The following is a 25,725-nucleotide window of genomic DNA, read 5'->3' on the forward strand; positions in this document are numbered from 1 at the left end:
GAGTTCTTGGTTTCATCAGACCAGAGAATCTTGTTTTTCATGGCCTGAGAGACTGTAGGTGCCTTTAGGGGAAACTCCAAGTTGGCTGTCATGTGCCTTTTACTTAGGAGTGGCTTCCGTCTGGCCACTCTACCATAAAGGCCTGATTGGTGGAGTGCTGAAGAGCTGGTGGTCCTTCTGGAAGGTTCTTCCATCTCCAGAGAGGAACTCTGGAGCTCTCTGAGTGACCATCGGGTTCTTGGTCATCTCCCTGACCAATGCCCTTCTCCCGATTGCTCAGTTTGGCCGGGCGGACAGCTCTAGGAAGAGCTGGTGGTTCCAAACGTCTTCCCTTTAAGAATGATTGAGGCCACTGTGTTCTTGGGGACCTTCAATGCTGCAGACATTTTTTGGTACCCTTCCCCAGATCTGTGCCTCAACAAAATTTTGTCTCGGAGCTCTATGGACAATTCTTTCGACCTCGTGGCTTAGTTTATCCTCTGACAATGCACTGTCAAATGTGGGACCTTATCATGTCCAATCAATTGAATTTACCACAGATGGACTCCAATCAATTTTTAGAAACATCTCAAGGATGATCAATGGAAACAACAGGATGCACTTGAGCTCAATTCTGAGTCTCATAGCAAAGGGTCTGAATACTTATTTATATAAGGTATTTCTGCTTTTTATTTGAAATAAAATTTGCAAAATATTTTAAAAACCTGTTTTGGCTTTGTCTTTATGGGGTATTGTGTGTAGACTGAGGAACATTTATTTAACAATTTTAGAGTAAGGCTAACATAAAACGTGGAAAAAGTCAAGGGGTCTGAATACTTTCCAAATGCACTGTTGCAGTAAGAAAGAACCGTGCACTTGCATTCAACAAGGTTTTGATTTGGTTTGTGGGGACAACAGTAGCAAAAATGTACTTTTATACTACACAACTAGTATAATGTGCTGTAGCTACCTGCTATAGCTGTTTGATGTCAATTTCATCAAATTCAGTTGTTGTATTGCAGCTTAGTTTGAGTGGCCAAATTTCATAATTTTTTTTCCCATATTGATGCATATTGTGGAAGTTGAAACCACAAATATGCCACAGTGACATTTTAATGGTTAAGGTGAATGGGAAGCACTCAGGTGTTATGTATCACACACTATTGCATTCCTGACTCTTAATACTTAAAGCCTACTTGTCATTTGCTGTGACAGAAAAAAATTCTTGATATACATTTTCTTTATTGTAAAGTATTGTCTTGACAACAATACAATAACAGCAGATACATAAAATAATGGTGCTATGGGCAATATGTGAAATAGGGCTAATCCATTGAACACTGACGAGGTAAGTATTTGGTTGTAGTTACTTTGTCTTACTGTTATATGAACAAGTGAGAACATGGTTGTCTTGTTCCCCAGGTGCAGAATATATTGGCTGGGAATATAAACACTGCAGTGTCTTAAACTGTCTAATAAATCACGTAGCCCTAACATTACAGAGTTCAGCAATCCAATAGTTTATTTTAAGACTTAACAGAATAATTTGAGGTCTCAAGAACCATGATTTATCCTCTTAGATTTCAGAATTAAAGATGCATGGAAAATATGAGAAATATGTAGTTTTATTTTAAATAATTTTTATCAGTCATCTTAATGTGTTGGCGATTCTTATTCATTAATAAAGTGCCAAAATTGAACTAATATCTTTGGATAATGCAATATAAGGAATTTCTCATATGTTTGGGTGTTGGTCAGATGAGAGGGAGAACAGATAACATTTTTCTAACCTTGTATCCTCAGTTTGATAAGCAGTAGAGCGATTGCCAAGGGTGGAGGCATAACGGATATCTGTCCTGCCTGGAAAGCTGTCAGCTATTGTTCGTTACTGGAGCAATTTTTTTTGTTTTATATATGACCATGTCAAATGATATTGCATACCTGTTTGTTACTGCAATATGACATTTTTATTGATATTTTGAAAACAATGTAATTTATTGTTTTACTTAGGCAATTGTACCCTTGTTCTCAAAGGCTTGTCTTTGTGCCTGAATAGATTAAATGAGACACTAACGTTGTGTGCACTATGTCCTCATCTAGTTTTAGGAGATTCAACTAATCTATTTTACATTTCTGTAATATCCTATTTGTTCTAAAAATACATGTAAGTATCTGTGCCATCAAGATTTTTTTTATATCAATTTAACAAAAATAATGGAGAGTAATATGATTTGCTTTTGTAAGATCAAGCTGACAAACCAAATCACTAAACTTGAAAACGTGAATAGCTGTACGAGGAAGGGCATTGTTTGCTATACAAACTCATGGTTACAATTCATTTGCAGTGCATTGTTAATTTTTAATAAAAGTTGCAGCTATTAAATTCAACTGAATCAAAACATGGACTCTGTCCTTTATCAATTTGTAATTAATTATGACTGAATTCGTCATCCTAGTGTATGAAGCAACACTGAATATTCCATAAACTGCATCCAGCGGCCGTAAAGGTTACTTCTCGTGCTGCCCAGTCAATGAAGTCACACGGATTTGGTGCTCCTGCTTCCACATTGCAGTCTGCAGAACTTGTTTGCTGGTGCCTCAGAGCCCCCTGTGGTAGAATAGTTCACCACTTACTGCTGCAGTCTCTAATTCTTTTTCCAGCTTTTCCTTTTTGATCTGTAAAGCAGAGAGAATAAAATGTTGAGTTGCAGTATGATTGGGTTTTGAGAAGCGCACAGCAAATACAGTATTAATGTAACGTATCTTAAGTCCTACCGTTCCAAGCTGTGGATAGAGACTGAAGGACACTGGGATCATCAGGCCCAGGACGATCGCAGTGCTGATGTGACGTATAGGAGCCACCAGCAGGGGGCTCCTTTGCAGAAACCTTGCCCTGAAATGACAGAAAAAAAGATTGGTTCATTGGTTCATTTGTTCATAGCTTTCGGTAAAGAATGTTTCTGAATTCAAGCTAAATGTTTGCTGGATTAAAGCACATTGTATTAGTCATATCATAGGCAATATTAGCAAAGCTGTGTCACCACTATTTATAAAACAGATTAGCTAACCTTATATACTCAAAGACTTGAATAGATCATAGTGGGAAATACAGCCCCAGCACAAGACGAGTGACTTACTTTTGCAAGAGGAAAATAAGAAGATTAGGAACAGCAGCCGTAGTGCCTAACAGAGCAGCTCTGGAGAGAGCAGTCTCCCTCACAGCCTAACCAGGAAACATGTCAGCGATCATTAGCAAAGGTATATTAAAAAGAGCCTGCTGATGCCATTTCATTTTACATCGGCAACTTTTTCCCTCTCACCTTTGCTCCAGCTGCCTGAGAGATTCCAACAGAATTCCCATTGGAATCAAACACCTGGATTCCATTCTCGGACTCCTCACTTCTGACAATGATCACATTGAAATAGGCCAGGGAGGCTATGGGATAAAGTACAGATCTGAGAAAAGGAACACCACCCTATCCATAAATGTGGATAAGGGCGTCAGTAACAAACAACCTTTGATCAATAAACCTATCAACAAGTACTTTGTTCATAAGACACAATCAGAGTCACAGTGGGGCACTGATTCCGGATAGAAATGGTAACAACGTTCATCTAAAATTGGTATTGTGATCATTCTTTGTAACGGTACCCTGATGTCCCAGATTTGATTTATTTCACCAGGTAGGCCAGTTGAGAACAAGTTCTCATTTACAACCCGTGACCTGGCCAAGATAAAGCCAAGCAGTGCGACACAAACAACACAGTGTTACACATGAAATAAACAAACATACAGTCAATAACACAATAGAAAAGTCTATATACAGTGTGTGCAAATGAAGATAGATAAAGGGAGGTAAGGCAATAAATAGGCCATAGTGGCGAAATAATTACAATTTAGCAATTAAACACTGGAGTGATAGATGTGCAGAAGATGAATGTGCAAGTAGAGATACTGGGGTGCAAAGGAGCAAAATAAATAACAGTATGGGGATGCGGTAGTTGGATGGGCTATTTACAGATGGGCTGTGTACAGGTGCAGTGATTGGTAAGCTGCTCTGACAGCTGGTGCTTAAAGTTAGTGAGGGAGATATAAGTCTCCAGCTTCAGTGATTTTTGCAATTTGTTCCAGTCATTAGCAGCAGAGAACTGGAAGGAAAGGCAGCCAAATGAGGAATAGGCTTTGGGGGTGACCAGTGAAATATACCTGCTGGAGCGCATGCTACGGGTGGGTGCTGCTATGGTGACCAGTGAGCTGAGATAAGGCGGGGCTTTACCTAGCAAAGACTAATAGATGACCTGGAGCCAGTGGGTTTGGCAACGAATACGAAGCGAGGGCCAGCCAACGAGCGCATACAGGTTGCAGTGGTGGGTAGTATATGGGGCTTTGGTGATAAAACGGATGGCACTGTGATAGACTGCATCCAATTTGCTTAGTAGAGTGTTGGAGGCTATTTTGTAAATGACATCGCCGAAGTCAAGGATCGGTAGGGTAGTCAGTTTTACGAGGGTATGTTTGGCAGCATGAGTGAGGGATGCTTTGTTGCGAAATAGGAAGCCGATTCTAGATTCAATTTTGGATTGGAGATTCTTAATGTGAGTCTGGAATGAGAGTTTACAATCTAACCAGACACCTAGGTATTTGTAGTTGTCCACATATTCTAAGTCAGAACCGTCCAGAGTAGTGATGCTAGACGGGCAGGCAGGTACGGGCAGCGATCGGTTGAAGAGCATGCATTTAGTTTTACTTGCACTTTAAGAGCAGTTGGAGGCCACGGAAGGAGAGTTGTATGACATTGAAGCTCGTATGGAGGTTAGTTAACACAGTGTCCAAAGAAGGGCCAGAGGTATACAGAATGGTGTCGTCTGCGTAGAGGTGGATCAGAGAATCACCAGCAGCAAGAGCGACATCATTGATGTCTACAGAGAAAAGAGTAGGCCCGAAAATTGAACCCTGTGGCACCCCCATAGAGACTGCCAGAGGTCCGGACAACAGGCCCTCCAATTTGACACACTGAACTCTGTCTGAGAAGTAGTTGGTGAACCAGGCGAGGCAGTCATTTGAGAAACCAAGGCTGTTGAGTCTGCCGATAAGAATGTGGTGATTGACAGAGTCGAAAGCCTTGGCCAGGTCGATGAATACGGCTGCACAGTATTGTCTCTTATCGATGGCGGTTATGATATCGTTTAGGACCTCAGCGTGGCTGAGGTGCACCCAGATCACTTACTTTCAGTGCACTTTTCAAGTGAGAAATAGGTTTTTCAAATTCTTTGCACTTACCTGAGAGGGGAATTGGTAATACGGACCTAAAAAACATCTGGACAGCTGGGCTGCTCATGCTAAGTCGCTGTATGACTATTTGAGGAATTGCCTGAAACACAGGTAAAGTCAAACCTGGTGTCATCTTAATGATCAAACAGCCTCTGACAGCCATCATTTTTTTATTATTTAACTTGGAAAGTCAGTTAAGAACAAATTCTTATTTACAATGACGGCCTAGGAACAGGCGGGTTAACTGTCTTGCTCGGGGGCAAAACAACATTTTTACCTTGTCAGCTCAGGGATTCGATCTAGCAACCTTTCGGTTACTGGCCCAACGCTCTAGCCACTAGGCTACCTGCCGCCCCAATCTACTCTTCTACAAGTAATTCATTAACCAAATACATAAAAAAATTCCCCAGTAGTGATACTCACCCCTGCACATGTTGCATATGCAACTGATCCGACAATCAACAGACCCTGCTTCAAAGAGGTCTTAATCCCCTGATGGAGAAAATACATGATACGCATATGAAACACAAGTAGAAAACAGAGCAGTGTGGGATGACATAATTGGGCAAAAATAAGGTCATTTCTTTACTATTTACCTTGTCAGAAGATGCGTTTCTGTTTGCATGATTGAATCCAGCGCTGTAACTCTGAAGCAAAAACTACAGAAATATTTATCTCATTAGTGAACAATATTGAGTACCAGGCAGTGGCGGTCGGTGACGTTTAAGATGAGGGAGGACCAATTTTTTTTTTTTAATGAGCATGGCCTTTTTCTATTACAGCATATTGGATGACTGTCAATCATATTCCATTTACCCAGTTTAATGTAACGTCAATAGGTTTAGGCTACTATAGGATACTAACATTTTCCCCTATACGTATCATGAGCTTGCAACAACCTAGCCATTGAATGAAAGTTTACAACGTAGGTGCACAGGTTGAGAAACATTTGAATAATCAAGGTGACAGACAGTGACACATTCAAAACCGCCTTGCACAATCTTGCCTGCATCTAGCTGATCTAGGGTGTAATCATTAGTCCAACAGTTGCAAACGAGTTTCTATTGGACAAATTCAGATATGTTTATCCCCGTATGCTTCCATTTAAGAAACGTTTTTCAAAAGAATCAGCGGTCATCTAACAGACTCTCATCCAGAGCGACCCACAGAAGCAACCATGGTCAACATCCTGCTCAAGGGCACATCTCCCACAAGGTCAAAAAACGGGGACCCGAACCAGCAACCCATCAGCCACCGCCCCAAGTTTCCAACCACCAGGCGACCAGCCCTCTAAGCCCCCCCCCCCCCCCCCACAGTTCCCCAAGAGCTGCCCCTCAACCATCCGAGAATGAGAGTGTGTGTATATGTGTATAAATACTTTTACTAAGAGTATTAGTAATTGACTGACCTGGTCTCTCCAAATTTCCCAACAGTACTATTTCTAGGGTCAATTTTAGATCAATCTTATGCATTTTCAACCATTCCTGAACCTGAAACCAGAAACAGGCTACTTGAGGGCAATACCAAAACAAATGGTCTATTGATTCTGTATCCTCACAACAAAATCTGCAGAGCTGCAATGATTGTACAGCCCAAATATTCAAAATTTTGTTGGTGGCAAGAATTCTGTACAATAATTTTAGATGCCAAGCATGAAGTCTTAAATTTAGCAGCGTTTTATATATCAACTCATACACCCTGTACTATGGAATCGGTACATCAAAAACCTCTTCCCAACTATTTTGCAATCTGTATGGCACAGTTGTCAACATCCTGGTCAAATGAAACTGGTATGCTTTCCTATTTATGCCATTTCTTCCTCCGCCGGTTTATTTCAAAATGTTTAAAGAAATGAATTTGTTCAAAACTGTTCAACTATTGTCTTTCTTTGAGTCAACTACTCACCACATTTTATGCACTACAGTGCTAGCTAGCTGTAGCTTATGCTTTCAGTACTACATTCATTCTCTGTTCCTTTGATTGTGGACAAAATGTCAGTTCATGCTGCAAGAGCACTGATAGGTTGGAGGACGTCCTCCGGAACTTGTCATAATTACCGTGTAAGTCTATGAAGGGGGTAAGAACCATAAGCCTCCTAGGTTTTGTATTGAAGTCAATATACCCAGAGTGCTGTTAAGTCAACTTTAGACCTTCATTGCAAAACAGTGTTTTAATAAATTATTTCAGTGAAGAGGATGGTCCTCCCCTTCCTCCTCTGAGGAGCCTCCACTGGTACTTGGTTATAATTATATTAGTTAATGTGATCATCTGCAAGTCCCTTACCTGCCAGAATAGAGCCGGTTTGACTCCACTGTGTGGCAAAAAGCTGGCAACAACCTGAAGGAAAATGAAAAGTGTGTTAATCAACCACTAAATTGTGGTGAATACAAGATTATATCAATTAATTTGAAATAACCATGAAATTGAAATACACCAGCTGCAATTGCTATGGGAGTTTGAGTGATTATTAACATTTTTGTACTAACAATTTAGAGTAAAAAGTGATACACCATGAAATAAAATGTAAAACACTTACCAAAGGGCCTGATATTGGTAAAAATGCTAAAAATAAATTAAATGAAAGATGCCGTTAAAAGATATCATGATTTTGTTGCCCTTGTTATTTTCTGTCAAAAGCTAGTCTCTCTCGACCAGGGCTCTCCAACCCTGTTCCTGGAGAAGTACCATCCTGTAGGTTCACTCCAACCCTAATCTAGCACAGCTGATTCTAATAATTAGCTGGTTGATAAGATGAACCAGGTTAGTTACAACTGGGGTTGGAGCAAAAACCTACAAGAGGGTAACCCTCCAGGAACCGGACTGGAGACCCTGCTCTAGACAGACGGGCTGCCTCCCACAATGTTACCCATGTTTGTTGCCCTAGGTCTGGGATTTCTAAGACTGGCTTTTGACTAATGTAACAAAGCACAGAAAAAAGAACTAGGCTACGATCAGACATTTCACTTGATTAATGAGACAGTACCTTGAGGACGGAAAACAGCTGGAAGTATAGCACCAGTACCAGCATGAACAGAAGACTGCAGAAACAATCAGTTATATCAAAACTTTGGAAGATATCAAAATAAATGCCATAATCAAGCCATAATGTACACTACCGTTCAAAAGTTTGGGGTCACTTAGAAATGTCCTTGTTTGAAAGAAAAGCACATTTTTTCCCCATTAAAATAACATAAAATTGATCAGAAATACAGTGTAGACATTGTTAATGTTGTGAATGACTATTGTAGCTGGAAACGGCTGTTTTTTAAATGGAATATCTACATAGGCGTACAGAGGCCCATTATCAGCAACCATCACTCCTGTGTTCCAATGGTATGTTGTGTTAGCTAATCCAAGTTTATCATTTTAAAAGGCTAATTGATCATTAGAAAACCCTTTTGCAATTATGTTAGCACAGCTGAAATCTGTTGTTCTGATTAAAGAAGCAATAAAACTGGCCTTCTTTAGACTAGTTGAGTATCTGGAGCATCAGCATTTGTGGGTTTGATTACAGGCTCAAAAAGGCCAGAAACAGAGTGTTTTTTCTGAAACGCTTTAGTCTATACTTGTTCTGAGAAATGAAGGCTATTCCATGCGAGAAATTGCCAAGAAACTGAAGATCTTGTACAACGCTGTGTACTACTCCCTTCACAGAACAGCGCAAACTGTCTCTAACCAGAATAGAAAGAGGAGTGGGAGGCCCCGGTGCACAACTGAGCAAGAGGACAAGTACATTAGAGTGTCTAGTTGACGAAACAGATGCCTCAAGTCCTCAACTGGCAGCTTCATTAAATAGTTTCCGCAAAACACCAGTCTCAACGTCAACAGTGAAGAGGCGACTCTGGGATGCTGGCCTTCTAGGCAGAGTTGCAAAGAAAAAGCATTATCTCAGACTGGCCAATGAAAATAAAAGATTAAGATGGGCAAAAGAACACAGACACTGGACAGAGGAACTCTGCCTAGAAGGCCAGCATCCCGGAATCGGGATCTTCACTGTGGACGTTGAGACTGGTGTTTTGCGGATAATATTTAATGAAGTTGCCAGTTGAGGACTTGTGAGGCGTCTGGTTGTCAAACTAGACACTAATGTACTTGTCCTCTTGCTCAGTTGTGCACCGGGGCCTCCCATGCTTTCTATTCTGGTTAGAGACAGTTTGCGCTGTTCCGTGAGTAGTACACAGGGTTGTACGATATCTTCAGTTTCTTGGCGATTTCACACATGGAATAGCCTTCATTTCTCAGAACAATAATAGACTGATGAGTTTCATAAGAAAATTATTTGTTTCTGGCCTTTTTGAGCCTGTAATCGAACACACAAATGCTGATGCTCCAGATACTCAACTTGTCTAAAGAAGGCTAGTTTTATTGCTTCTTTAAAAACAGTTTTCAGCTGTGCTAACATAATTGCAAAAAGGGTTTTCTAATGATCAATTAGCCTTTTAAAATGATCAACTTGGATTAGATAACACAACATGCCATTGGAACACAGGAGTGATGGTTGCCGATAATGGGCCTTTGTACGCCTCTGTAAATATTCCATTATTTAATTTTTTTAATCAGCCGTTTCCAGCTACAATAGTCATTTACAACAATGTCTACACTGTATGTCTGATCCATTTGATGTTATTTTAATGGACAGAAAAAATGCTTTTCTTTCAAAAACAAGGACATTTCTAAGTGACCCCAAACGTTTGAACGGTAGTGTATAATGTTATCATTTTTCAATTCACTGACTGAATATCAGACAGTTTGTTTCTGTACAAGCCAGATTTAGTACAGGTTGTAGACTTAGCTGGTTGTAGTATCTCACTTACAAGAGAAAGTATCCATGCTGCATCTCCAGCCTAGAGGAAACAGAACTTGATTTAAAATGTGTCAAATGAAAACATTTGCCATGATGACAGAAAAACTTACCTTGTGAGCAATGTTAGCCTACCTTTTCATCATGCACCATTCTCTCCACACTTCCAATGAGTGAGTGGGCATTTTGTATTTCAGCCTGAGAAAAATAAATACACCTAATTTTAATATACATTTTTCACCTTTGTGAGCTACAATTCATGGTGCTTGAAATTCTGTGTACAGCAAGAACACATAGCCAAAGAGATCTGTGACAAAGCCCCAAATGTGACTCAAACAGTGGGGCCTCCTGTGTGAGTGAACCGTTTACAGTCTACTCTAGTGGTTTTCAACCTTTTTTTAAAACTGTGCACAACTTGATGTGATAAAAACTATTCTGATCCATACATCTTCGGTGACAAACATTTTTCATAGATTAAATAGAGTTTATTTAAACTATTTTCATAGTTCCTTACTCATGATGGTTAATTTGTGTGTACCCCTTCAAACGTTGGTAAAATAGGTCTTACTTTTGAATGGAAAGGTCTAGCGACGAGCGGTTTTCTGCATTGTAAAGGTGCAACCACAGACAAAGCCATGCTCTGTTTGTTTGTAAGACACTGTGGTACAGCAACCTAGTCTCAAAGCATTTTGTGTAAATCTGAGACACTCCATTTATGTTATGTTCCGTGTGGTATGTATTAATTGTTACAAATGATAATTAATTTATACACTGCTCAAAAAAATAAAAGGGAACACTTAAACAACACAATGTAACTCCAAGTCAATCACACTTCTGTGAAATCAAACTGTTCACTTAGGAAGCAACACTGATTGACAATACATTTCACATGCTGTTGTGCAAATGGAATAGACAACAGGTGGAAATTATAGGCAATTAGCAAGACACCCCCAATAAAGGAGTAGTTCTGCAGGTGGTGACCACAGACCACTTCTCAGTTCCTATGCTTCCTGGCTGACGTTTTGGTCACTTTTGAATGCTGGCGGTGCTTTCACTCTAGTGCAGGGGTGTCAAACTCATTCCACGGAGGGCCTAGTGTCTGCAGGTTTTTGGTTTTTCCTTTCAATAAAGCCCTAGACAACCAGGTGTGGGGAGTTCCTAACTAATTAGTGATGTTAATTCATCAATCAAGTACAAGGGAGGAGCGAAAACCCGCAGACACTTGGCCCCCCGTGGAATGAGTTTGACACCTGTGCTCTAGTGGTAGCATGAGACGGAGTCTACAACCCACACAAGTGGCTCAGGTAGTGCAGCTCATCCAGGATGGCACATCAATGCGAGCTGTGGCAAGAAGGTTTGCTGTGTCTGTCAGCGTAGTGTCCAGAGCATGGAGGCGCTACCAGGAGACAGGCCAGTACATCAGGAGACGTGGAGGAGGCCGTAGGAGGGCAACAACCCAGCAGCAGGACCGCTACCTCCGCCTTTGTGCAAGGAGGAGCACTGCCAGAGCCCTGCAAAATGACCTCCAGCAGGCCACAAATGTGCATGTGTCTGCTCAAACGGTCAGAAACAGACTCCATGAGGGTGGTATGAGGGCCCGACGTCCACAGGTGGGGGTTGTGCTTACAGCCCAACACCGTGCAGGACGTTTGGCATTTGCCAGAGAACACCAAGAGTGGCAAATTCGCCACTGGCGCCCTGTGCTCTTCACAGATGAAAGCAGGTTCACACTGAGCACGTGACAGACGTGACAGAGTCTGGAGACGCCGTGGAGAACGTTCTGCTGCCTGCAACATCCTCCAGCATGACCGGTTTGGCGGTGGGTCAGTCATGGTGTGGGGTGGCATTTCTTTGGAGGGCCGCACAGCCCTCCATGTGCTCGCCAGAGGTAGCCTGACTGCCATTAGGTACCGAGATGAGATCCTCAGACCCCTTGTGAGACCATATGCTGGTGCGGTTGGCCCTGGGTTCCTCCTAATGCAAGACAATGATAGACCTCATGTGGCTGGAGTGTGTCAGCAGTTCCTGCAAGAGGAAGGCATTGATGCTATGGACTGGCCCACCCGTTCCCCAGACCTGAATCCAATTAAGCACATCTGGGACATCATGTCTCGCTCCATCCACCAACGCCACGTTGCACCACAGACTGTCCAGGAGTTGGCGGATGCTTTAGTCCAGGTCTGGGAGGAGATCCCTCAGGAGACCATCCGCCACCTCATCAGGAGCATGCCCAGGCGTTGTAGGGAGGTCATACAGGCACGTGGAGGCCACACACACTACTGAGCCTCATTTTGACTTGTTTTAAGGACATTACATCAAAGTTGAATCAGCCTGTAGTGTGGTTTTCCACTTTAATTTTGAGTGTGACTCCAAATCCAGACCTCCATGGGTTGATAAATTTGATTTCCATTGATCATTTTTGTGTGATTTTGTTGTCAGCACATTCAACTATGTAAAGAAAAAAGTATTTAATAACAATATTTCATTCATTCAGATCTAGGATGTGTTATTTTAGTGTTCCCTTTATTTTTTTGAGCAGTGTATGTAATGAATTTGCAAAAAGTATGATATGTTACGAATTCTAGATAGGTTGCCAAAGTTAGCTAAGCTAGGTGTTAGGGTTAAGTTTAAGAGTTAGGTTAAAGGGTTGATTAGGGGAACGGATAGCTAAAAGGATTAAGGTTAAGGTTAGGGTTAGCTAAAAGGGTTAAGGTTAGGGTTAGATAACATGCTAAGTAGTTGAAAAGTTAGTAATTAGCTAAAATGCAAACGTTTTCTGTGATGAGATTCGAACTTGCAACCTTTGAGTTGCTAGACGTTCGCATTATACCCCTTTCATTTTTGCCTTTAGTAACCATCCGTCTTATGTAACCATACCAAATGTAACACACCATACTAAATAGAATGTCCCGGATTTATATACATAATAATACGAAATGCTTTGAGACCAGGTTCGTTACTGCTAAGCCGCAGACCTTCGCTAATGGTTCTCACAGGCGAAGTAAAATTATACAAATCATTTTGCTTGTGATGTGCGCCCCTCAAATGATACAACTGTAACAGCTCCTGCGCACTGAAACAAAGATGCAGATGGAACCATGTGTGCCGCAGCACACCAGTTGAAAACCACTGGTCTACTCTACAGCCTTAAATACAATTTATGCTTGCTCTGGCAATGCAATCCGGAGGCTCCGTACAGAGGGTTGATACAATTGCGGAGCCTCCGGAGGCCAAATCAAACTCTGTACCGCATCGCTGTGTGCCTCCCAAATTTTGTAACAATGTGGAGGTCTCCGTATACCTCCGCATTGACATGGTTGGTTGACGGTAGGTGGGGGCGGGAGGTCCTGTATAAACACAAACTCACTTCATTTACAACAGCTCTGCTCTGCAAAGCGCAAGAAGCAGGCATGCTCTGACTTCTACGGAGGCCGCAAGGCAAAAAATGCTGTACAGCAAAGATTGCGATGAGGCCACCGCAGAAGTCAGATCAATTCATACTTCTTGCGCTTCCTGGAGCAGAGCTGTTGCCAAGGAAGTGAGTTTGTGTTTATACAGGACCTCCCGCCCCCACCTACCATCAACCAGTCATGAAAATGCAGAGCTATACCGAACCCTCTGCGTTGTTACAAAATTTGGGAGGTGTGCGTCTATGTAGTTCGGAGCTCGATTTGGCCTCCCAAAGCCTCCGGAGGCTACGCAATTGTATCTCAACCCTCCGTACGAAGCCACGGGATCGCATGGCCAGAGCAAGGTTAAGTTGACTTTTTGCAAAGTGGACCTTTGCGGGACAGTTGATGTTTGAACGCCTGCAAGTTCAAGTTTAGCCAAATAATGCACTAAAGGAGCCTAGCGTTACTCCTTATAGTCCAAGGACCTTACATGTTCTGTTTAAAACTTCTCAGGGATAGCCCCCTTTTTTCAATTTTCACCTAAAATGACATACCCAAATCTAATTGCCTGTAGCTCAGGACCTGAAGGATATGTATATTCTTGGTACCATTTGAAAGGAAACACTTTGAAGTTTGTGGAAATATGAATTGAATGTAGGAGAATATAACAATAGATCTGGTAGAAGAAAATACAAAGAAAAAAAACAGTTTTTTTTTTCTACCACCATCTTTGAAATGCAACAGAAAGGTCCCAAATCTAGCCATCACTCTGGTTATAATTCCGATGGTGTCCACAAGAGGGCAGCAGTGTATGTTTCAGACTGATATGGCAATGATGGCAATTAATTGAAGTAAGAGCAAGCTACATGACATTTAGTATGAAGTCACCCAGGTACATTTGGGCAAATCGTGAAGGACACATTTACATAAAATTTTTCTGCAAGAATATCGTAAAATCTGTATACTTGGACTTTGATTTAGCTTTTCCCATATTAGTAGCCATATTGTAAGTTCAACATTTGCAAAACACCCAGTTTTCATAACTCTCCATATTCTTGCCATTTTTGTACAAAAGGAGAAAAGGCTTGCTGTCGCACAAGGTTAGCAGCCACATTTTGTGACAGATACGGGGTTTCCCAGCTCATTGGCCATCTAGCTAGCTTTGTTTGACCCCGATTTGTGCTTATTTGACAAAGTTAGTCAATCAAGTGAAGACCGCCCGTGTCATCGGCGCGCCATGAAGGCATTGCTCTCTGACCAAATATGGTGTCCTAAAGGATATACTACCCCCTAATGATATAGTGAAGTCTGGTTACGTTCTAGCATCTGAGGAATAAATACAAATGTGATTTGACTGGTTTAAACAACGTTTAGGGTTAGATTCACAGATTCCTTTCTTTGCAAATTGAACAAGTGGAAATACAAAATTGATCGTGCATGCTATATGGACCTTTTTAGGATATGAAAAAGGATTTTATCTAACAAAACGACACTTCATGTTATCTCTGGGACCCTTTGGATGATACATTCTGAAATCTTGCTCTGATTTAAGTACACATTTCACCTTCAGAGGGGAATTTATCAAACCTATCGCGGTGAAAAAAATGTGTTTTGTTGTTAGCTCTCAGACAATAGCATGCCATTTCTTCACAGTAATAGTTACTGTAAATTGGACAGTGCAGTTATATTAACATTATATTAACAAGAATTTAAGCTTTCAGCCGATATAAGACACTTATATGTACCGACATCTGTTGTTTCTCTAAAATCTGCGATCGTGACACATGGCGCTGCATTATTTACAACTGCCCCGTTGACGGGACGCCTAGCCCTAATTAAATTTGAATTGGCTCTGGAAGCCAAAACAGCCAAATACTACATCTCAAATCAAATCTTATTGGTCACATACACATTTAGCAGATGTTATTGCAGGTGTAGCAAAATGCTTGTGTTTCTAGCTCCAACAGTGCAGTAATATCTAACAAGTAATATCTAACAATACACACAAATCTAAAGTAAAGGAATATATAAATACTTGGACGAGCAATGTCGGAGCGGCATAGACTAAAATACAGTATATACACACATATGAGATGAGTAATGCAAAATATGTAAACATTATTAAAGTGACTAGTGTTCCACTATTAAAGTGGGCAGTGATTTCAAGTCTATGTATATATGGCTATTTAACAGTCTGATGGCTTTGAGATAGAGACTGAAAAACAGCTTCTCGGTCCCAGCTTTGATGCACCTGTACTGACCTCACCTTCTGGATGATAGCAGGGTGAACAGGCTGTGGCTCGGGTGGTTGTTGCCCTTGATGATCTTTTTGGCCTTCCTGTGACATAGGGTGCTGTAGGTGTCCTGGAGAGCAGGTAGTGTGCCCCCAGTGATGCATTGGGCAGACCACACCCTCTGGAGAGCCTTGCGGTTGCGGGCGGTGCAGTTGCCGTACCAGGCGGTGATACAGCCTGACAGGATGCTCTCAATTGTGCATCTGTAAAAGTTTGAGGGTTTTAGGTGCCAAGGCACATTTCTTCAGCCTCCTGAGGTTAATCATTTCAGTTTGTCAGTGATGTGTACGCCGAGGAACTTGAAGCTTCCCACCTTCTCCACTGCGGTCCCGTCGATATGGATAGGGGGGTGCTCGCTCTGCTGTTTCCTGAAGTCCACGATCATCTCCTTTGTTTTGTTGACATTGAGTTAGAGGTTATATTCCTGGCACCACTCTCCCAGGGCCCTCACCTCCTCCCTGTAGGCTGTCTCGTCATTGTTGGTAATCAGGCCTACTACTGTTGCGTCGTCTGCAAACTTGATTGACTTGGAGGCGTGCGTGGCCACGCAGTCATGGGTGAAGAGGGAGTACAGGAGGGGGCTGAGCACGCACCCTTGTGGGGCCCCCGTGTTGAGGATCAGCGAAGTGGAGGTGTTGTTTCCTACCTTCACCACCTGGGGGCAGCACGTCAGAAAGTCCAGGACCCAGTTGCACAGGGCGGGGTTCAGACCCAGGGCCCCGAGCTTAATGATGAGCTTGGAGGGTACTATGGGGTTGAATGCTGAGCTATAGTCAATGAACAGCATTCTTAAATAAGTATTCCTCTTGTCCAGATGGGATAAGGCAGTGTGCAGTACAATGGCGATTGCATCGTCTGTGGATCTATTGGGCGGTAAGCAAATTAAAGTGGGTCTCGGGTGTCAGGTAAGGTAGATGTGATATGTTCCTTGACTAGTCTCTCAAAGCCCTTCATGATGACAGAAGTGAGTGCTACGGGGCGATAGCCATTTAGTTCAGTTACCTTTGCTTTCTTGGGTACAGGAACAATGGTGGACATCTTTAAGCATGTGGGGACAGCAGACTAGGATAGGGATTGATTGAATATGTCCGTAAACACTCCAGCCAGCTGGTCTGCGCATGCTCTGAGGACGCGGCTAGGGATGCCATCTGGGCCGGCAGCCTTGCGAGGGTTAACACGCTTAAATGTCTTACTCACGTTGGCCACGGAGGAGAGCCCACAGGCCTTGATAGCTGGCTGTGTTGGTGGCACGGTTATCCTCAAAGCTAGCGAAAAATGTGTTTAGCTTATCCGGAAGCAAGACATCGGAGTCCGCGAAATGGCTGGTTTTCCATTTATAGTCTGTGATTGTCTGTAGACCCTGCCACATACGTCTCGTGTCTGAGCCGTTGAATTGCGACTCCACTTTGTCTCTGTACTGACGTTTTGCAGGTTTGATTGCCTTACGGAGGGAATAACTACACTGTTTGTATTCGGCCATATTCCCAGCCACCTTGCCATGTTTAAAATACGGTGGTTCGTGCTTTCAGTTGTGTGTGAATGATTCCATCTTTCCATGGTTTCTGGTAGATGTCGATCGATTATGATTTTTCAACGGCGATATCGATTATTGGAGGACCAAAAAAAGACAATACCAATTAAATCGGACAATTTTTTATTTATATATGACATTTACAAAATTACTGAATGACCACTGATTTTAACTTAATAGAACACATAAATAAAATCAATTTAGTCTCAAATAAATAATGAAACATGTTCAATTTGGTTTAAATAATGCAAAAACAGTGTTGGAGAAGTAAAAGTGCAATATGTGCCATGTAAAAAAGCTAACGTTTAAGTTCCTTGCTCAGAACATATGAAAGCTGGTGGTTCCTTTTAACATGAGTCTTCAATATTCCCAGTTAAGAAGTTTTAGGTTGTAGTTATTATATGACTATTTCTCTCTATACCATTTGTATTTCGTATACCTTTGACTACTGGATGTTCTTATAGGCACTATAGTATTACCAGCCTAGTCTCGGGAGTTGACAGGCTTGAAGTCATAAACAACGCTGTGTTTCAAGCATTGCGAAGAGCTGCTGGCAAGGAGGAAAGTGCGGTTTGAATGAATGCTTACGAGCCTGCTGCTGCCTACCACTACTCAGACTGCTCTATCAAATCATAGACTTAATTATAATATAATAAACACACAGAAATAGGAGCCTTAGGTCATTAATATGGTCAACTCCGGAAACTATCATTTAGAAAAAACGTTTATTCTTTCAGTGAAATACAGAACCGTTCCGTATTTTATCGAACGGGTGTCATCCAAAAGTCTAAATATTGTTGTTACATTGCACAACCTTCAATGTTATGTCATAATTATGTCAAATTAATTACAGTCTTTGTTAGGAAGAAATGGTCTTCACAGCCCAAACTGCTGCATATACCCTGACTCTGCTTGCACAGAACGCAAGAGAAGTGACAATTTCCCTAGTTAATATTGCCTCCTAACATGAACTTATTTTGACTACATATGCAGGTTTAAAAAGATATACTTGTGTATTGATTTTAAGAAAGGCATTGATGTTTATGGTTAGGTACACTGGTGCAACGACAGTGCTTCTTTCGTGAATGCGCTTGTTAAATGATCACCTGTTTGGCAGTATGCTGTGATTCAATGATAAATTAACAGGCACCGCATTATTTGCAATGCAGGACAAGCTAGATAACCCATTAATATCAACCATGTGTAGTTAACATGATCACTAGTTAAGAGTGATTGTTTTTTATAAGATAAGTTTAATGCTAGCTAGCAACTTACCGTGGCTCCTTGCTGCACTCGCGTAACAGGTTGTCAGCCTGCCACGCAGTCTCCTCGTGGAGTGCAATGTAATCGGCCAAAATGCAGATTACCGATTTTTATGAAAACCTGAAATCGGCCCTAATTAAAATCGGCCATTCTGATTAATCGGTCGACCTCGATTTTCTGGTTTGAGTAGGTATTAATAGTCATAATGGGTACAACATCTCCTATACAGTTTCCAGGGTTAGAGTAGTGCAGAAGTTGTCATATGCTGAGGCAGTGAAGAAAGTAGAGGAAGATATGTCAATGGGGAGGGATCCTGAGAGGAGTGGTGTGAGTAGTACATCTGTACCAGTACAGAGGGATAGGCCAAAAAGTGATATATTTTTCAGTAAGATTGGATTTTTATCATTTATAGCAATGGTTATCAACTGTACTGCAAGGATGGAATGCAAGTAGCAGAAAATTGAGGTTATGGTGGCAGCTGCAGAGAGGTATTTGGGTGTGTGAGACTTGACATCAGAGGAGTTACAGGGTGTGTTAAGTGGTGATGTCCCATCCTTTCAGGTTGTTGGCATGAGGTAGGAATAAATTGATTTAAATAGTGGAGTAGTGTGGTGGTGTTTTTATTTTTTTTGTGAGTGTGTGTTAGATGGTAGGGTATTTGTTTGTTTATTTTTTCAAGCAAAGTATAAGGGAGTTGTACTCTAGTCTAGTTGGTGGCGGTAATGCAACATATTGGATGTCAACCGCTGTTAAACCTCATCAAAGAAGAAAAAGACAGCTTGGCTGTCGAAACATTGGTTATAAAAAATATTGCATCAGAGCTCTCCTTTTCTTTTTGTGTTTCTTTTTACGCCTGCTACTGAAGAGAGAAGAATGAAATGGAAGAATGCCTGATCGTGACGTGACACAGATACCTCGCAAAGCAACGGCTGCTATCTGAAAAGACATGATCTAAGTGATTGATAGTTGGTATTCAGCTGTCATAAAAGTATGCCTTATTTACTTTGAATAATCAAACTAAATGTAAAATACACAACTAAAATATTGTATTCAAGTAAAGTAAGGTGAATAAATGATGGTTAAGTGATAAGCAGTAATGGACAGTCACTACCATCATGGGTCTTTTATTAATTGTTGTATTCTGTGTTGTTATAGCATTCAACCTACATAATGCACTTAATGTAAAAAAAAAAAATCTAAACCGAAAACCATTATTTTTTTATAATCGAAACGACCTCAAAGCACTAATTGCTCAGCAATACAGATAGCTAATTAGCACAGGTCTTCCCTGTATTCTGTAAACATATAGCAAGTGCGTGGGCGATGTCGTACAACTATTAAAACATTCTTAAACCAGAAACTGGATTGATGGCAGCATTCGCGCGAAACTGAAAGCACGAACCACTGCTTTTAACCAGGGCAAGGTGACCGGAAACATGACCGAATACAAACAGTGTAGCTATTCCCTCCGCAAGGCAATCAAACAAGCTAAACGTCAGTATAGAGACAAAGTAGAGTCGCAATTCAACAGCTCAGACACAAGAGGTATGTGGCAGGGTCTACAGTCAATCACGGATTACAAAAAGAAAACCAGCCCCGTCGCGGACCAGGATGTCTTGCTCCCAGACAGACTAAATAACTTTTTTGCTCGCTTTGAGGACAATACAGTGCCACTGACACGGCCCGCTACCAAAACCTGCGGGCTCTCCTTCACTGCAGCCGAGGTGAGTAAAACATTTAAACGTGTTAACCCTCGCAAGGCTGCAGGCCCAGATGGCATTCCCAGCAGCGTCCTCAGAGCATGCGCAGACCAGCTGGCTGGTGTGTTTACGGACATATTCAATCAATCCTTATCCCAGTCTGCTGTTCCTACATGCTTCAAGAGGGCCACCATTGTTCCTGTTCCCAAGAAGGTTAAGGTAACTGAGCTAAACGACTACCGCTAAACGACTACCGCCCCGTAGCACTCACTTCCGTCATCATGAAGTGCTTTGAGAGACTAGTCAAGGACCATATCACCTCCACCCTACCTGACACTCTAGACCAGGGGTGTCAAACTCATTTTCACCGAGGGCCACATCAGCATAATGGCTGTCCTCAAAGGGCCAGATGTAACTTATAAATGTAATCGAATGTAATGTAAAATAAATGTAACTCCTCCTTAATGTTAAATAACTCATTATTTATTATAACTTATTCAAGTGACAATTACAGTTGCATAGAAAATATATGTTTGCTTGTAGCTCTAACATAAATCCTTTTAAATTTTGTCAGCTTATGAAAACCCACATAACTCCATTAATGAAGGATCAAACTGTCCAAGTGAATAAAGAAAAATAACATAAAACTGAGCTGCAAAGAACATGTATGACACATGTAGCATTTTACAAAAAAAGGCTGCACACAGCCGTGCACCCAACTGATGGTTTGATGACAACAATTTGTCTGCATACACACATAAACCTGCAAACATTAAATCATTACTACAGCAGCTACACATAAATAATATGTAATCAACTAAAAATACCAAAATAAAGGTTGACTCAGTTCACAACTATATTGGTCAAGTTTTTCGGTTAGTCTTTGATGAGTAGATGCTGCCTGTCCTTGAACACACCAAGTGGATTCTCTCTCTACTATCGATTGATCATGTTCTGAAAATGATAAACACAAAACAAAATGCAAGCACAATCATTAAATTGCACACAGTTTAACTGTTCTTCTTCTTGGTTGAATTACATTTTATTATATTTTAATTAAGTTTAAAAAAAAATGCTTGCCTGTGTGTTTTCTGACCAGATGTCTGACACCGTTTTCCCGTTACCAGTGTGTCAATGTCTGGTTTTAGGTCCTGTGCTGAGGCAATGCGTAGAACAGCATGGAGGTTGTCATCCGTGAGGCGTGATCTGTGCTTGTTTTTGTTCAGATTCATTATGGAAAAAAACTGTTCGCACAGATTGGTGCTCCCAAACATGGACAGAACACGGGCAGCATGAAGTCGAAGCTGTGGCATCAAACCAGGAGGCAGCAGACGGTAAAAGTCCTGGATTGTAGCATCCTGAAACTTTGCTCTCAGGCCACTGTCGCTTTGAAGCTCAATTAGCTCCATCTGAAGGTGTTGGGGTGCAGTGCAGACATCGGTGGTGAAAGGATTGGCAAAGATGTCAAAGCCATACTGTTGTGCTCTGAAGTCAGAGAAGCGCCGATCAAACTCAGTCTTTAACCAGCTCAGTTTGGTAGCCAACTGAGCACATGAAAAAGTCTCGGGAAATGAGGCTGACATGCTCTGACAAACAGGAAAGTGAACAAGATTGTCCTGTTTCACTTGCCACATCCATAAGTCCAATTTACGCTGGAAAGCCGTGATCGTGTCGGACATCTGCGTGATGACTTGTTTGCGTCCCTGCAGCTTCTGATTCAGCTGGGCGAGATGGTCGGTTATGTCACACAACACAGCAAAGTCACACATCCACTTTGGATCTGATAGTTCAGACATGAGTTTTCCTTTACTCTGCATAAAAAGAGCAATGTCTTTCCTGAGCTCGAAAAATCGCTTGAGGACTTTGCTCCTACTCAGCCACCGCACTTCTGTATGGTACAGCACATCCCCGTGTTCCGAGCCCATCTCCAGCAAAAACTGCTGGAACTGACGGTGATTCAGGCCACGCGCCCGAATGAAGTTCACTGTTTTCATGACTGTGGTCACAATGTCCTCCATCCCCAGCACCTTCCCACACAAAGCTTCTTGATGGATAATGCAATGATACGTTATCAAAGGCGTGTGACAGTTCATTTTTTGCATTTTCCCCTTCATTAGTCCAACCAAGCCCACTTTTCCTCCACACATTGCCGGTGCACCGTCTGTAGTTAATCCTACCAAGTTTTCCCACTGCAATGCATTTTTACTTACGGACTTCTCTACCGCATCAAAAATGTTCTGTCCCGTCGTGGTCCCATGCATTGCAGCCACATCCAACAGCTCCTCAGTGATAGAGAGGTCCGACTTTACGGCTCTAATAAAAATTGATAACTGCGCTGTGTCCGTGTTATCTGTGCTTTCATCAACAGCTAATGAAAAAGCTGTGTAGCTGCGTGTCTCCTCGGACAGCTGTGTTGTAAGATTTTCTGCTAGTTCCTTCACTCGGTCGGCGATGGTGTTTCTTGATAAACTGACATTTTTAAAAGTCTGTAACTGGTCGGGACACACCTGCTCACAGACCTTCAGCATGCACTGCTTCAAAAACGCTCCCTCTGAAAAAGACTTGGAAGCGTGGGCGATTTCTTCAGCCACAATGAAGCTAGCTTTCACCGCGGCCTCGTTTTTGGCTGTGGATTTCATGAACAAACTCTGCTGCGACCGCAGTTTGCCTTTTAATTCTTGGGCAATTTGTTGCTTTTCTTGAAGGCTAGCTTTAGCGTACTTAGCTCCGTGTTTGGTGTCAAAATGTCGACGCAGATTGTACTCTTTGACAACCGACACCGCCTCGTAACACAAAAGACATACCGGTCTTTCTCCTTGAAGCACAAACAAGTATTCGCCTTCCCATCTTTCTTGAAACAGTCTTCCGTCTGCATCAACTTTTCTCTTTCTGGACATTTTGGGATCATTATTTATATCTCAATTCCACTCGTTGGCATGGACACTGCCGTGGCTAGCGTAGTCGAAAGGCATTGTGGGAATGTAGTTTTTGGTCAAAGCACGCTCTTAATTTATTTTTTGGTATTTATTTTTAGACACTCAAAACTTTTAAGCTCTCGCGGGCCACATAAAATGACCTGGCGGGCCACATCTGGCCCGCGGGCCTTGAGTTTGACACATGTGCTCTAGACCCACTCCAATTTGCTTACCGCCCCAATAGGTCCACAGACGACGCAATCGCAACCACACTGCACACTGCCCTAATCAATCTGGACAAGAGGAATACCCATGTGAGAATGCTGTTCATCGATTACAGCTCAGCATTTAACACCATAGTACCCTCCAAACGTGTCATCAAGCTCGAGACCCTGGGTCTCGACCCCGCCCTGTGCAACTGGGTACTGGACTTCCTGACGGGCCGCACCCAGGTGGTGAGGGTAGGTAACAACATCTCCACCCCGCTGATCCTCAACACTGGGGCCCCACAAGGGTGCGTTCTGAGCCCTCTCCTGTACTCCCTGTTCACCCACAACTGCGTGGCCATGCACGCCTCCAACTCAATCATCAAGTTTGCAGACGACACTACAGTGGTAGGCCTGATTACCAACAACGACGAGACGGCCTACAGGGAGGAAGTGAGGGCCCTCGGAGTGTGGTGTCAGGAAAATAACCTCACACTCAACGTCAACAAAACAAAGGAGATGATCGTGGACTTCAGGAAACAGTAGAGGGAGCAGTCCCTTATCCACATCGACGGGACAGTAGTGGAGAGGGTAGTAAGTTTTAAGTTCCTCGGCGTACACATCACGGACAAACTGAATTGGTCCACCCACACAGACAGCGTGGTGAAGGCGCAGCAGCGCCTTTTCAACCTCAGGAGGCTGAAGAAATTTGGCTTGTCACCAAAAGCACTCAAACTTTTACAGATGCACAATCGAGAGCATCCTGTCGGGCTGTATCACCGCCTGGTACGGCAACTGCTCCGCCCACAACCGTAAGGCTCTCCAGAGGGTAGTGAGGTCTGCACAACGCATCACCGGGGGCAAACTACCTGCCCTCCAGGACACCTACACCACCCGATGTCACAGGAAGGCCATAAAGATCATCAAGGACAACAACCACCTGAACAACTGCCTGTTCACCCCGCTATCATACAGAAGGCGAGGTCAGTACAGGTGCATCAAAGCAGGGACCAAGAGACAGAAAAACAGCTCCCATTTCAAGGCCATCAGACTGTTAAACAGCCACCACTAACATTGAGTGGCTGCTGCCAACAAACATACTGACTCAACTCCAGCCACTTTAATAATGGAAAAATGTATGTAAAAAAATGTATCACTAGCCACTTTAAACAATGCCACTTCATATAATGGTTACATACCCTACATTACTCATATGTATATACTGTACTCTATACCATCTACTGCATCTTGCCTATGCCGTTCGGTACCATCACTCATTCATATATTTTTATGTACATATTCTTCATCCCTTTACACTTGTGTGTATAAGGTAGTTGTTGTGAAATTGTTAGGTTAGATTACTCGTTGGTTATTACTGCATTGTCTGGAACTAGAAGCACAAGCATTTCGCTACACTCGCATTAACATCTGCTAACCATGTGTATGTGACAAATAAAATTTGATTTGAACAAGCCCTGTAACATTGAAATATGGCCATGTGTGAACCCCAACCCTATAAAAAGTGTGTATCAATTTAACCTTTTGTTTAAAAAATATGACTTATCGCTAATATGAAATTTAAGGTCTTTATGCATCCAAATCTGTACAGCAAGAGAAAGTAGGTGTTAATGTTGAGACCAAAGCGTCCAGGCTGTTAAAAAAACGCCTTCGTCCAATGACGCTTATGTGTAATGGAACGGAGAGTAGTTCAAATCCAACTTTGCTAACGGTTCTCTCCACAATCGAGTCACATGTGGAGTTTACAAAAAATGTAATCATTCATAAGTCACATTTCCTGGATACTCACATCAGAGCAGAGCAAGGAACTTGGGTCAAGAATATTAAACCAGAGGCGTAGTCGACTGAGGAATGTCTGAAAAATAATTTCCATGCATTGAAACACTTCAGATCAACAATCATTCCAAATATGCATTCTGTGGCTTACTAACGTTACATACAGTATGTTATTCATTGCTCATCTAATACGTTGATGGATGGGATATTCACCTTGCCCTCGTTTTTCCAATAAAGCAAGTTAATATCCATTTGAAAAAGCAACAACTACCCACAGAAAGTCACACTGAATTATTGGTGTATAGGTTACATATTTTGTTGCATTATGTAAAGAAATATAGAAATAACTCCGTTTGAATTGTACGTGTCTAGGTCAAGTTCTATGTACAATTTACTTCCTGAGTTGATCACATGGCAGGGAGCGTTTGCCATGTTCACAAGAGTCAGCTTGAGTGCGCAGATGGCAAGTCAGTGCGCAGATGGCAAGCACAATGACCAAAATTTAAAAATCTGCAGATAGCGAACCAGTTTATATTACGCCTGTTATGTTACTGGCGAACAAACTTTCTCTGCCAGAT

The 25,725-nt window shown here is 42.1% G+C and overlaps 2 protein-coding genes across 2 annotated transcripts; both read right to left on the reverse strand.

The window, feature by feature from the left end:
• Nucleotides 1–1,481: 1,481 nt before the first annotated feature.
• On the reverse strand, nucleotides 1,482–25,555 carry sfxn4 (sideroflexin 4). The gene is made up of 14 exons (XM_038991740.1): nucleotides 25,361–25,555; nucleotides 25,161–25,226; nucleotides 10,188–10,250; nucleotides 10,066–10,095; nucleotides 8,235–8,289; nucleotides 7,788–7,813; nucleotides 7,535–7,588; nucleotides 5,848–5,910; nucleotides 5,675–5,743; nucleotides 5,261–5,351; nucleotides 3,300–3,415; nucleotides 3,117–3,202; nucleotides 2,755–2,872; nucleotides 1,482–2,655 (listed from the first exon to the last, which is right to left on the reverse strand). The coding sequence occupies exons 1-14, from the start codon at nucleotides 25,397–25,399 to the stop codon at nucleotides 2,578–2,580; spliced, it is 954 nt and encodes a 317-aa protein (XP_038847668.1). The 5' UTR covers nucleotides 25,400–25,555; the 3' UTR covers nucleotides 1,482–2,577.
• On the reverse strand, nucleotides 20,599–23,351 carry LOC120046470 (general transcription factor II-I repeat domain-containing protein 2B-like). The gene is made up of 2 exons (XM_038991738.1): nucleotides 21,313–23,351; nucleotides 20,599–21,186 (listed from the first exon to the last, which is right to left on the reverse strand). The coding sequence occupies exons 1-2, from the start codon at nucleotides 23,127–23,129 to the stop codon at nucleotides 21,180–21,182; spliced, it is 1,824 nt and encodes a 607-aa protein (XP_038847666.1). The 5' UTR covers nucleotides 23,130–23,351; the 3' UTR covers nucleotides 20,599–21,179.
• Nucleotides 25,556–25,725: the final 170 nt, after the last annotated feature.

This window comes from Salvelinus namaycush, chromosome 4 (genome assembly GCF_016432855.1).
Source record: "Salvelinus namaycush isolate Seneca chromosome 4, SaNama_1.0, whole genome shotgun sequence".
Taxonomy (NCBI): domain Eukaryota; kingdom Metazoa; phylum Chordata; class Actinopteri; order Salmoniformes; family Salmonidae; genus Salvelinus; species Salvelinus namaycush.

Bases quoted from the DNA above. Each gene is read 5' to 3' on its own strand.
- sfxn4 (XM_038991740.1), bottom strand. From the start codon at position 25,399: ATGGATATTAACTTGCTTTATTGGAAAAACGAGGGCAAG. The intron at 10,096-10,187 runs GTAGGCTAACAT...TGTTTCCTCTAG, and splicing joins GAATGGTGCATGATGAAAAG to GCTGGAGATGCAGCATGGAT. The intron at 5,911-7,534 runs GTAAGGGACTTG...ATATTTCTGTAG, and splicing joins AACCGGCTCTATTCTGGCAG to TTTTTGCTTCAGAGTTACAG.
- LOC120046470 (XM_038991738.1), bottom strand. From the start codon at position 23,129: ATGTCCAGAAAGAGAAAAGTTGATGCAGACGGAAGACTGTTTCAAGAA.